The sequence below is a fragment of the Heterocephalus glaber genome, unplaced genomic scaffold (genome assembly GCF_053883595.1).
Source record: "Heterocephalus glaber isolate CG9 unplaced genomic scaffold, H.glaber_assembly_v1.0 deba00001687, whole genome shotgun sequence".
Lineage (NCBI taxonomy): Eukaryota > Metazoa > Chordata > Mammalia > Rodentia > Bathyergidae > Heterocephalus > Heterocephalus glaber.
The window spans coordinates 28,061,074-28,073,830 of NW_028258412.1; the positions used below are offsets into that span (position 1 = coordinate 28,061,074).

The window sequence follows — 12,757 nt, forward strand, 5'->3', positions numbered from 1 at the left end:
CTCCTAAGGGAAGAGGAAACACAGAAGGGTTTCCTACATTCTGTACGTTCATAGGGCTTCTCTCCAGTATGAGTTCTGATGTGCATTCTAAGGGAGGAGAGACCACTAAAAGCTCTCCCACAGTCACTGCAGTCCAAAAGATTCTCTCCAGTGTGTATTTTCTTTTGAGCCTTAAGGTGGGAGCTTGTGTTGAAGGCTTTTCCACAGTCACTGCAGTCACAGAGCATCTCTCCAGAGTGTATGGGTTTGTGCACTATAAGGTAAGAGCTCGTGCCAAAGGATTTTCCACACTGATTGCACTCATAAGGTTTTTCTCCAGTGTGAGTTCTCTCATGAGCCTTAAGAGTTGTTTTTTGAATGAAAGCTTTTCCACATCGATTGCATTCATAGGGTTTCTCTCCAGTGTGAGTTCTTTCATGTCTTAAGGTTGAGGAATCATTAAATACTTTCCCACATTCTTTACAATCACAGTTTCTCACCCATGTGACTTTTCTTGTGCAAAATAAAATTAGAAATCCTTTTGAAGGCTTTTCCACATTGATTACATTCATGCTGTTTGTCTTCAGTATGAATTTGCTCTTGTTGCTTAAGACATGAATGATGACAAAAAGGTTTCTTGTTTTTAATACATTCACAGGAATGTCTTGCCAAGTGAAGATTATTATGTAAAGGAAGCATACTATCATATTGGAAGTGCATACCATATTGAGAGCATGTGTACTCTTTTTGTGTTGCTGGCATTCTTGCAAGATGCCATAAAGAATGATCATATTCATGACTTTTACAGACCTTTTCATTCATAGTTATCATCATAACTGTTTAGCACTGAATTATGTTTTAAACGAATATCTGAGTTACATTTTATGTGTTTTATGGCAGTGTTTACTGGTGGAAACCCTCTGTGAAAACGTAAGTTTTGATCTAAGTTTAGAGTTTTCCTGTAATTCATGATAGCCACAGAAATTCTTCTGAGATGCTGTTTTCTTTTGGGTATGTGTCACTTGCCTGAAATGTCTCTCTGGGATCTTGTGCTGTATTCTGATTGTATGGCATTCCCAGTCTTCTCGTAATGTGGAGGACCAATCATTCATTATGAATTGTATTTTCAATCCATGGGATGGTTTTTCCCCAAAGATGTTATGTGTAGGAATTGATTCTCTGGTTTTAAATTCAATCTTCCAGTTTGGACAGAGAGTTTGGGGAATTCTTTTCATAGTGTTTATCTCTTCTTGATCCAAGATGGAATTCACGGAAAGCTTGGATAATTGATACTCTATTGCTGTGAGGTTTCTATAGTTTTCCAACATTATATCTTTGTACAGACTTCTCTGAGCAGAGTCCAGCATCATCTACTCCTCCTGAGTGAATTCCAGTTATATCCGTGATGGTCACTGGTTCTTGTAACCATGTTGTCAATAATCCAGCAACTAGTCTTTCCTTCTTGGTTTTTCTCACACAGGTTCTAAGTCCAAACAGCACACCTTCATTGTTATATCTGAATAGTCATTAAACAGGTCATTAAATGAGGAGTATCTATAATGTAACAGAAAAATTCAAAGCAACAACATCTTCAAAGGTGCTTAAAGTAATAGAAAACTAAATTGAGACACTATTGAGATAATTTCTCTAAGAGAAACTTTAGAATAAGAGCCTTGGAATTGTATGAACTTTACTTGGAACATGAATCAATAAAATTCATAGGAAAACAAAAATTTCAACACTGTCTATAAATCTGAGATGAAGAAATTGTTAATCTTGTAGTTAGGATAATATTCTGGTTAAGATTTTTAAAGGAGTCCTAATCATTCAAGAGATAAATTCTGAAACATTTACAAATAATATCTGTATGGGCCGGGGATTTACCTCAGTGGTTCCACTGCCTGCCTTGCAACTGCATGCCTTGCAAGCGTAAGGAACCAAGTTTGATCCCTGGTACAAAAAAAAAAAAAAAAAGGTATCCAAAATTGTCTCAGTTAAGAACTACAAAGCCTAATTTAACTAACCACCTTTAAAAAGGCTGTGTTGCAGGTTAACTGTGTAGATTTTGAGACCAAAGATTCTGCCTCCTAACAGTATAAACTTTCAAGGGAAAAACTGTTTTCCCAAATAAAGAAAAAACACTATGCTATCTAAATTGTTATTGATGGCAGACTGAAGGGCTGAACCCAGGGCCTTTGGACTGAGCTATATCCTCACTTTTTATTTTGAGATGAGGTCTCACTAAATTGCCCAGGCTGGGTTCAAAATTGCAATCTTCTTTCCTCAGCCTGTCAGAGTGCTGGGATTACAAGTGTGCATCACCATGCCTGGCACCAAATTAGTCCTGAAAGTTATAGAATCTTGTTCTTGTAGTGGTGTCCTAAGGCAGGCCCTATTGTTATATGTTTTCTACCTTACTTGTAATAGAAACTGTAGAATGTATGACTAAAAAGTCACTTTGAGATTGACTTTTTAAAAAAGTTATTAGCTTCTGCTGTTGCAAAGTGCAAAACTGTGAGTGGAAATGTTTTATTCTGATTTAATAATATGTTGTAAATTAGAGAATACAGTGAGAGGATTTTAGATGTTGCTGCTGCTGTTACCTAAGGTACTTCAGAAATTTTTCTTTAATAAACAAAAATCCCTTTGGTATTTAAAGTGAAACATTTAGTGTGTTTCTTTTAATCTAAAGCAAAATGTAATTTGGGTTAAATTGGTATATTTGTAAAGCACCTTAATATATCCTTTTGTGGAAGGCACTATACAGTTTACTTTTATATTGTACTGTATTTATAAGTATTTTGTATTAAAATGGAATCAATGGCAACACTACAGTTTTATAAAATGCTTTGTTAGAAAGGGAATCACAGCTTTGCAATAACTAAATTGTTTTGAATACTTCTGAGTTGATTTTTTTGTTTGTTTGTTTTTGTTTTTTTTTGGTACCAGCGATCAAACTCGGGTCCTTGCACTTGCGCAGCAGGCAGCAAAACCACTGAGCTAAATCCCCAGCCCCTGCATACTTCTGAATGTAACAGAATGAATATGTTTTTAATGAATCTATTTGTATTTTCCCAGTCATTTTCTCTAGTGTAATGTTTGCTGGAATAATAAAAGAAGCAAAATTTAAATAAAAAAAAATCTTGTTCTTGTAACTGGGGTGGAATGTACAAAGCAAGATGAAAATGTGATCTTAATTCTCAACATAGGTGAAAATATCATGCGAAGTCACAATTATTTCCCCCTAGTTTCTTTGAAACCACACTGCAGCTGGGCGGTGAGCCTGTGGTTGAACATTACCTGTCCACCTTGTGAACTTCCCACAGAAATGCATCACCTAACTGCTTGACACATCCTAAAGAACACCACGTCAGAAGTCCCTTACAAGAAGAAGCATTTTATTCTGATCCCCTTGACCACTAAGATTAATCTTACATATTTGTTCATTCATTTTGCCCAGAAGGCTGGTTTCTGGCAGCACCAAGGGCACTCGGCCTGTGGAACAAGAAATCAATGTCAGTCTACCAACAGCATATGGCACCCTTAGCATTGAGTTCTACACTCCCAGGCCCTCCCATGCTGACCCTAAGCATAACCCTCGGCCCCCTCCCCCGAACGCAGCCTTCCTTCAGAGCAGCAAGGATCTTTGCTTCCCCATGTGCCTTGTGATAATTTCCTTCACCTTAAAATGGCTACGACATATAATGGCTGCCTTCTCCTTCCCATCATGCCCTTCTTCCCGCCAAAACCCAGTTCCAAGATGGCTTCCTTCCCACCCAAACTGGCCTTCTTTCCATGATGCAGTGTTTCCCCACCTAAACCTAGCCCCAAAATGGCTTCTCCTGCAAAAAGACAGCCTTCTTCTTCCCAGCATGACCCTCTTGCCCCCAAAAGATACTTGCTTGTTTCCTGGCAACCAGTGATGTCACAGGCTCCTACACTCCCTTGGTGACGTGCCTTACAAACCCTCCAATCCCTCACCGTCACATCTCCCAATCCCCACCCAGACTCTATAAAGGTGCTCCAGTCCCTGCCACACTGCTGCACTCCTTTGTTCAGAGGCAGCTCGGCAGATTGTCCCTCCAATAAAGGTTCGTTGCAGTACTGGTCTGGTCTTGGTTTTCAGCTCTTTTACCTGCCTTATCTGGTGCTGAAACCCAGGAGGTAAGCAGTAGATTAAGTGATGATCCCCCATGGGTTGGGGTCAATTAGCCTTTTGGCTGTCTCCTCTAGACGACATCTGCCGAGCCAGGACCTTCTCGGGGGTCTCTGCCTTTGCCATTGCCGATGCCATACATCCACACCAGTCACCGATCTCTGGGTGAGTAGGCAGTTCAGCCTCCCTCTCACGGATCCTCTGTCTCATTCTCATTCTCTCCCTCTGGGGGCTTCTCAGAAATCCAAGCACTTGGTCAGAGAGACCCAGGACCATGCTCCTGGGAGACACCCCATTGGCCCAGCTCCTCTCATTCTCTCCCTTCAGAGACTCACTCGGAGATTGTCAAAGGGGACGAGGATGCTCCTCCCTTTTGCCCTTCTCCTAGGGAGCTGCCTACTTCTCACTCGCCCTAACATGGGAGCCCAGCAATCCAAACACCCCTCTCAACGCCTCTAGGCTGCCTCCTGGCACAACTCCAGCCCCTTGGATTGTTGGGACCAGACTTCAAACCAAAAAGACTCATCTATTGTAATCAGATCTGGCCACAGTACTAATTAGACAATGGGTCTCAATGGCCCCCAAATGGCACTTTCGATTTTAATATACTGCATGATTTGTGCAATTTCTGTCAACACAACGGCAAATGGTCAGAAATCCCCTACCTACAAGCCTTCTTAGACCTATGCTTTCACCCCTCTCTCTGTCAAACCTGCTCACCCTCTCAGATACTTCTAGCCCAAGTATGACACGTTCAATCCCACCGATCACTCTCCTTTAGTCCCTCCTCCCCAACGTTAAAACTAGACTAGCTCATCTTCTGCCTCTGCATGATCTCCCTCCCCTCTGTCATTTTCTCATCCTCACCCTCTGCCATCTTCTCCTTCACCCCCATATACTCCCCACCTTACACCCTTCCTATATAGGCCCCAGCTACACAAATGCCTCTCTGAGAGTTCGCTGGGACTGAGGGCATTATTAGAGTACATGTCCCTGTCTCCTTCTCTGATCTTTCTCAGATTGAAAAATGCTTAGGCTCCTTTTCTTAGATTGCAGTTTCTATATTAAAGAATTCCCCTACCTTACTCAGTCCTATGATATGACCTGGTGAGATATCTATATGATTCTCTCCACTTCTCTCTCCCCAGAGTGCCAGAAGGTCTGGAGGGCAGTGGCAGATGATTTCCATGCCAGACCCAACCAAGCTAGGAGGCACACAGGCAGTACCAGACACCCAACCTGATTGGACTTGTCAGGACGAAGACCCAGGCAGGGATCTTTGAGATTATATGATTGTCTGTCTCATGGAAGGCTTACAGAGGATTTTCCAAAAGACAGTCGATTTTGACAAGATCAGAGAGGTAACTCAAGGACCCCCAAGAAAACCCAGCGTAGTTTCTTTCCTGATTGGCCGATGCTCTTCAAAAATATACCAAGATTGATATTAATGATTGTTATTAACACTCATTTCATTTCATAGGCCCCCCCCTGCCATTAGAAAAAAACTTAAAAGGGTCGGGGAGGGCCTCCAGGCCACACAAACTGAGCTCCTCAATGTCACCTTTAAGGTGTTCAATAACCATGAGGAACAGGCAAAACAACAAAAAATGGCTAATTACCAGATGCTAGCAGTAGCCCTACAGGGCAAACTGCCGTCCTACAAGAAGACATTCACTCATGACAGGCTCCCTGGGGCTTACTTTAAGTGTAATCAAACTGGGCACTGGGTCAATGAATGCCCCAATCCCAAAACACCGCCTGGCCCCTGTCCTGACTGCAAGCAGACGGGCCACTAGAGGGCTGACTGTCCCCTTCGCCAAAAAGGTAAGAGGCCATCCCCTCCTTAAGCCCAGACAGCAGGTACGGAGACATCTCTGTCAGAGCTCATCAGCCTGGTGACAGAGGATTGATGGTGCCCAGGGTCACCTGCAGCCCCCATGGCCATCACTCCCAGCGAGCCCAGGGTGACTGTGTCTCAGGTAAGCCTATCTCATTTTTGCCTGACACAGGGGCTACATACTTGACCTTACCACAATATTCAGGTCATTTCTCCACAGTAACTATTTTGGGGGTTCAAAGGGTGCCTTCAAACCCCCTAATCACCCCACTCCTACCCTGTTCCCTGTTAGGCAGCATGTTCTCACACAGTTTTCTGATTATCCCTAGCTGCCCCACCCCCATCCCAGGCAGGGATATCCTTTCCAAATTTAGGGCCTCTCTCATTCTCCATCTCACAAATTTAAACCCTACCAACATTCTGCTGCTCCAGGCAGCCCTCTCGACAGATCTATCCTCCAGCTCTTCTGATATATCCTCTTCTATATATGTCAATCCCTCTGTGTGGGATGCCTCTACCCCCTCCACTGCCAGCCACCACTCTTGTATTCAAATCTCCCGCAAAGATTCCTCTCACTTCCCCAGCATTCCTCAATATCCCATAGCTCTAAAACTTATGGGGGCTCAAACCCACTGTCACAGACCTCCTAAAAAAGGGACTCCTGTGACCTGCTCATTCTCCATACAATACTCTCATTTTGCCGGTCTTAAAGCCCAATGGTTCCTACCGATTGGTCCAAGACCTAAGGGCCATCAATGCTGCCATGCTCCCCATACACCCTGTAGTTCCTAACCCCTACACTCTCTTGTCCCACATTCCATCTTCCTCTTGTTACTTTACGGTCTTAGACCTTAAGGATGCCTTCTTTACAATTCCTTTACATCCAGCATCCCAAGACCTTTTTGCCTTTACTTGGACAGACCCTGATTCTGGTCATTCCTGACAACTCACCTGGACAGTCCCACACCTCCCACAGGGGTTTTGGGACAGCCCACACCTTTTTGGACAGCCCTAGCTGCTGATCTTCTGATGCTAGATCTATCTTCCTCTAAATTGCTCCAATATGTGGATGACTTACTCTTATGCAGCTCCTCCCTTGAGCTCTCCCAACAACACATGGCCTCACTCCTCAACTTTTTGTGCCAACAAGGATACTGAGTCTCAAAGGACAAGGCCCCCATCCACAGTCCAATATCTTGGGGTTAAGATCTTATACGAATAGCTAGAGATCACACTAGACCACAAACAGCTTATTCAAGACCTCCCAGTTCCTTCTTCTAAAGCCAAGATTCTGTCTTTTCTGGGACTCACAGGCTTCCTTTGCCTATGGATAGCCAATTTCAGTCTGTTTGCAAAACCCCTTTATGATGCTTCCACGGGGGATCCATTTGAGCCTGTAGACAGAGTATCCAGCAAAAAACCATCTCATAAACTTCAGGCTGCTATTCTCTGTGCCCCAGTGTTAGCTCTTTCCAACCTTTTAAAACCATTTACTGTCTATGTCACCAAGTGAGCAGGTCTGGTACTGGGGCTCTTGGGACAAAACACTGAATTGCATTTTGCCCTTGTTGTCTATGTATCCAAACAACTAGACCTCACTGTCAGGGGTTGGCCTGCATGCTTATGTGCCTTGGCAATCACTTCTCTCCTAGCCCAAGAGAGCTCTAAACTAACTTTTGGCCAACCAATGGCAGTAAAGTCACCCCATTGCTTACAGGACCTACTCACACATCATAGCCTCTCACATCTGTCACCCCTTCGGCTACAACTTTTCCATGCTGCTTTTATAGAAAACCCGACCTTTTCCCTCCAATCCTGCCCTCCTTTTAACCCAGCATCACTGCTCCCTGAGGCCACTTAGGTGCCCACCCACTCTTGTATGGAGGGTATTGAAAATCTACTCCCTTCTCTCCCCAATATCTCCTCAAAGGCCATCCCTAACCTGGAGTTCATGTGGTTCACTGATGGCAGCTCAATTCCCGGCCATGTACCAGGCAAAAAGGGGGCAGGATACGCCATAGTCTCTCTCACGCAGACCACTGAGGCCAATGCACTGCCACTAAATGCCACTTCCCAACAGGTTGAACTGATTGCCCTCACCTGAGCCCTTACTCTGGCACAAAACAAGTGAGGCAACATCTACACTGACTCCAAATATGCCTACCATACCCTACATTCTCACAACTCTACCCGGAAAGAGAGAGGCTTTATGACCAGGAAGGTCATTGTCAACAGGCACCTGATACACGCTCTCCTCCAGGCAGCAGCTCTCCCAACATAAACAGGCATCATTCATTGCAAGGGACATCAATCCCCATCTTCTCCCATAGCCCAGGGAAATAACAAAGCCGATCAAACTGCCTGAAAAAATGGCACAGTCCTCCATTCCTCAAAATCAAATGTTAATTATTCCACCCCTGGAGCCCAGATACACCCCCCCAAGAAAAGGCCACTTACATAGAAAAGGGTGCACACTTAAAGATAACTGGCTCCTCTATAGGGGGCGCCACGTCATTCCAGATGATCAGATAATACCTCTCCTCACTAATCTCCACAACTCTCTCCATATAGGGACCCAACCCCTCCTACACCTTCTTAGGCCTTTCCTATATTATCCATCTCTAACTACACACACAAGCTATACCCCAGGCCTGTACTGTTTACTCCACCACCAGCCCCCAAGGAAGTCTCCAAACACGTACAGAAACTCACCAGTCCTGGGGACAGCTACTGGGGGAAGATTGGCAAATTGATTTTACTCACATGTCCCCCATCCAAAGAGCCAAATATCTTCTGACCCTGGTAGACACCTTCACGAGGTGGAGAGAGGCATTTCCATGTACATCGGAGGGAGCAGCCAGTGTAGTCCATGTACTCCTAACAGAGATTACTCCTTGATCTGGCCTCCTATGCTCCATCCAGTCTGATAATGGACCTACCTTTGTCTCCCAGATCACCTAACAGGTAATAGAGGCACTCAACATACAGTGGAAACTCCATATCCCCTATCGTCCCCAGTCATCAGGCAAGGTTGATTGGGCTAATGGGCTAATTAAAACTCAGTTAACCAAACTTTCCATGGAATTAAAACAAAGCTGGGTAACCCTCCTCCCTTTGGCTCTCAAGTGGTTTTGCTCAATTCCTTGAAAACCATTAAATTTAACCCCCTTTCAGTTAATGTATGGGTGATCTCTCCTATTTCTTAACTTACCTGATCCCTCACCACCTCTCATTGATTATTTTCCAACACTTAACTATGCTCGTCCTCTCCTTCAGACTCTAGCAGATCCAACTCTTCCTTCTCCAGACTCATCAGACATCCTACATCCTCCTCTTTCCCCATGTGACCGGGTATATCTCAAGGCTCTTTCCCAAAAACCCCTCCAGCCACGCTGGGAAGGACCTTTCACTGTCTCCTTAACCACCCCCACAGCAGTCAAACTTCAAGGAAAGGTGCTCTGGTTCCACCTCTCCAGAATAAAAAGAGCCCCTCTGGCTCTCCAGGCAGATCAGCCAAAAGAGCAACCCGAAACTCCTCTACTCTTCTCTCTTAACAGGCCCTCTAAGACTCAAACTCTCCCAAATCCCTGAAGAGCCACCATCTGACTGATGCCCCTAAGCGGCCTCAGCATGATTCTACTTTTTTACCCAGGCACTTCAGGAGGGCCTTATCTGGCTCTGGATCACTGATAATGAGGAGAAATGTGAAGTGGTAATTAAAACTATACATGAATGGATGATTGACAGCTACTATCAGGGCCCCCTGATTTCACCCCTGAGGAAGTTCCCCTCTACCTCTTTCTTCTAGTTGCCTGACAATGCCTGTCCCTCAATTCATAGATATCCCCTTATTCTAGACAACATTCATGGGGTATTGCAACACCCTGGCTATGGGCCTTCCCATTGACATCCTCTCCCTTCTGCTTCTTGTGTCCCTTGGTACCCTTCTTGGAATTGGACTCTTTGCCATGAGCCCAACTGACTGGTCCTTCTCACAAAAGTATGTTCTTGCAGCAACCTATTACCTAATTATGATTCTTCTCGGTATTCTTATTTGCCTTTGCTAATACACAAAATGTTTCTTCACCCTTCTCTTCTTCCCTTTGGCAGGACTCATCATTGTCCTGTCATGTGCTATGGGTTTCACACCACAATTCTCCCAAATCCCCTCATTTTCATCCTCCTCCCTCTACATTCAGTTTCCATGATCCCACTCCTACCTGTTAACCCCACACACATATACAACATACTCCAATTAACTCACTCTTTCCTTCTACACTATCTAGACAACATGCTACAGCTAACCCACTCCCTACTAAATAGACTCAATCCATCACTAGCCAGTGACTGTTGGCTCTGTATATCCCTATTCACTGCTTCCTACACAGCCACCCCAGTACCTCCAAAGGTCTGGACTACTACCAATAGTCCATTTCACTTACCATCCTCAATATAAGATGGGAGGTCCATTACAGCTACTTAACAAACAGTCCATCACCAACTTTCACATCACTGACATGACAAAAAACACAAACAGGTCATGCAGGCCGGCTCCTTCAATCTTATATGGCTATTGGTGGTCCACATGGGGGTCTCTCTTTATACGAGTGTAGGGAAAAACCTATACTTGGACCTATAGCTGATAACATTATCTTGAGATTCCGAGCCCCACTTTGCTTTCAGTGCAACCTGTCCATGGGCCCCATTGTGAGACACCTCCCCTCTCAAAAGTGCAATTACACGTTACAGTTACAGGCCTCATCAAGTCATGTTAACTACAAAGTCTCCCTAGATGCTCCCTTTCTTCAGCCTGTCCACTACACGGATGCTCCTACACTTACAACACAGGGTCTTCTCAATATAAATTCGAGGTTTTGCAATGGTCACCACAAGCCTTGCAAGGGTATATTTCCCTGGATCCCTTTCAACACAGCCACCCCCCTCCATCCCACTTCAGTGCCTTCTTATTCCAACATTTAACCATTCTTCGGAATGGCTTCTGGTGGATACCAAGAGATTCTTCCTCCAGTGGGGAAATAAGACCAGTGGGGCCACCCAAATCTCAACCCAAAGACCTTTTCAACCCCTAACAGGCGCTGTGTTGGCGGGAACACTAGGAGTATGGGAAAATAAAAACAACAAACTCACACATCTTTTCAACATACACAATCAATTCTGTTTACTCAGTCAAGGTGTGGAACTTGTGGAACTTGGGCCTACCTGTGCCTGCCTACCAACTAACTGGACTGGAACTTGCACACTAGTTTACCTCAGCTCTAACAGTGATATAGTCCCAAACAATCAAACCCTATCAGTGCCAATTAAAGCACAGGTCAGACATAGACAAGCTATCCAGCTAATATCCTTACATGTAGGACTAGGCATCACTGCTGGTATAGGGACAGGAGTAGGGGGCCTAGCTACCTCACTAACTCAATTTCAAACTCTTTCGAAAGAGTTAAGTGATAACCTAAAAGAAATAGCTAAATCAATCATAACTTTACAAAGCCAAATAGATTCCTTAGTGGCTGTCACTCTCCAAAATAGGAGGGGGCTATATCTCCTCACAGCAGAGAAAGGCGGTATATGTCTCTTCCTACGAGAAGAGTGTTGTTTTTATACAAATCAATCAGGTATAGTACGAGATGCAGCAAAAAAACTCACTGAAAGGGCCTCAAGCATTGATCAACGCATAAAAAATGGGGCAAACAGAAACCTCTTTTCCCTAAATAATTGGCTGCCCTGGCTCCTTCCTCTGATGGGGCCACTAGTCATCATCTGCCTTACCCTGCTCCTCGGATCCTGTCTGTTTCGCTGTTTTCAAGATTTCTTACAGGAACACACGAGGGCATTTACCAACCAGTCACGGAACTTGTTATGGCAACCAGTGCAACGAGAGGACATTTCCACCTGCCGTCAATCCAGGTCTAGCCCAAATCTTCACCCCTTTGTCAGCTTAAAGTAGCTCGAGAAGAAGAGACCTTCGCCCAACAACCATAAAAAAGCCTGGAACGGTAACTTTTCCTCACCTTAAAATGGCCGCTACATACAATGGCTGCCTTTGCCTTACCATCATGCCCTTCTTCCCGCCAAAAGATCCTTGCTCCCTTCCTGGCAACCAGTGATGTCACAGGCTCCTCCAATCCCTTGGTGATGCACCTTACAAACCCTCCAACCCCTCACCGTCACGACATCTTCCAAGCCCCACCCAGACTCTATAAAGGTGCTCCAGTCCCTGCCACGGTGCTGCACTCCTTTGCTCAGAGGCAGCTCGGCAGATTGTCCCTCCAATAAAGGCTTGTTGCGGTACTGGTCTGGTCTTGGTTTTCGGCTCATTTACACCTTGACTTTGGTTGAATTCTTTTTCCACCCGCAGCACTGGTCTCAGTAGAATCCAAAGGCAGGATTGGCAGCTGATAACAGCACAGAATGAAGGAAACGATATCCATGGTGTTGAAGCACCGCAATCCGCCCGGCCGAGGCGGAGTCGCGGAAGCCTCGAGACAAGAAGCTCCTCCCGACTTCCGAGCCCCGGGCAAACCCTCCTTCTGTTCCCCGCAGCGGCTATTGCTCGTCCGGGCGAGTCGCTCACCGCCCGCGGGGACCCCTCCAGGCAGGGCGAACGCGGCCTTACCAGTGACCCACCTGCGCCCGAACACGATTACCTGTACGGAGGGAGGAAGAAGGCGCGGTCAGGACTACATTTCCCAAGATGCCCCGCGAGGCGCTCAGTTTTGTGTCCCGGGTGACACTCAGTGGGCGGGGTCCGCTAGTGTTTGTGCCAG

The 12,757-nt window shown here is 45.2% G+C and overlaps 1 protein-coding gene across 1 annotated transcript in view; it reads right to left on the reverse strand.

Moving 5' to 3' along the window:
• The window catches only part of Znf891 (zinc finger protein 891), a 21,067-nt gene extending 8,379 nt beyond the window's left edge, over window positions 1-12,688 (reverse strand). Inside the window, 5 exon segments of the mRNA XM_087198460.1 lie at window positions 1-471; window positions 473-802; window positions 804-1,495; window positions 3,415-3,474; window positions 12,002-12,688. Coding sequence (XP_087054586.1) covers window positions 1-471; window positions 473-802; window positions 804-949 — 947 coding nt within the window. The 5' untranslated portion in view covers window positions 950-1,495; window positions 3,415-3,474; window positions 12,002-12,688.
• Between the last annotated feature and the right edge of the window lie 69 nt (window positions 12,689-12,757).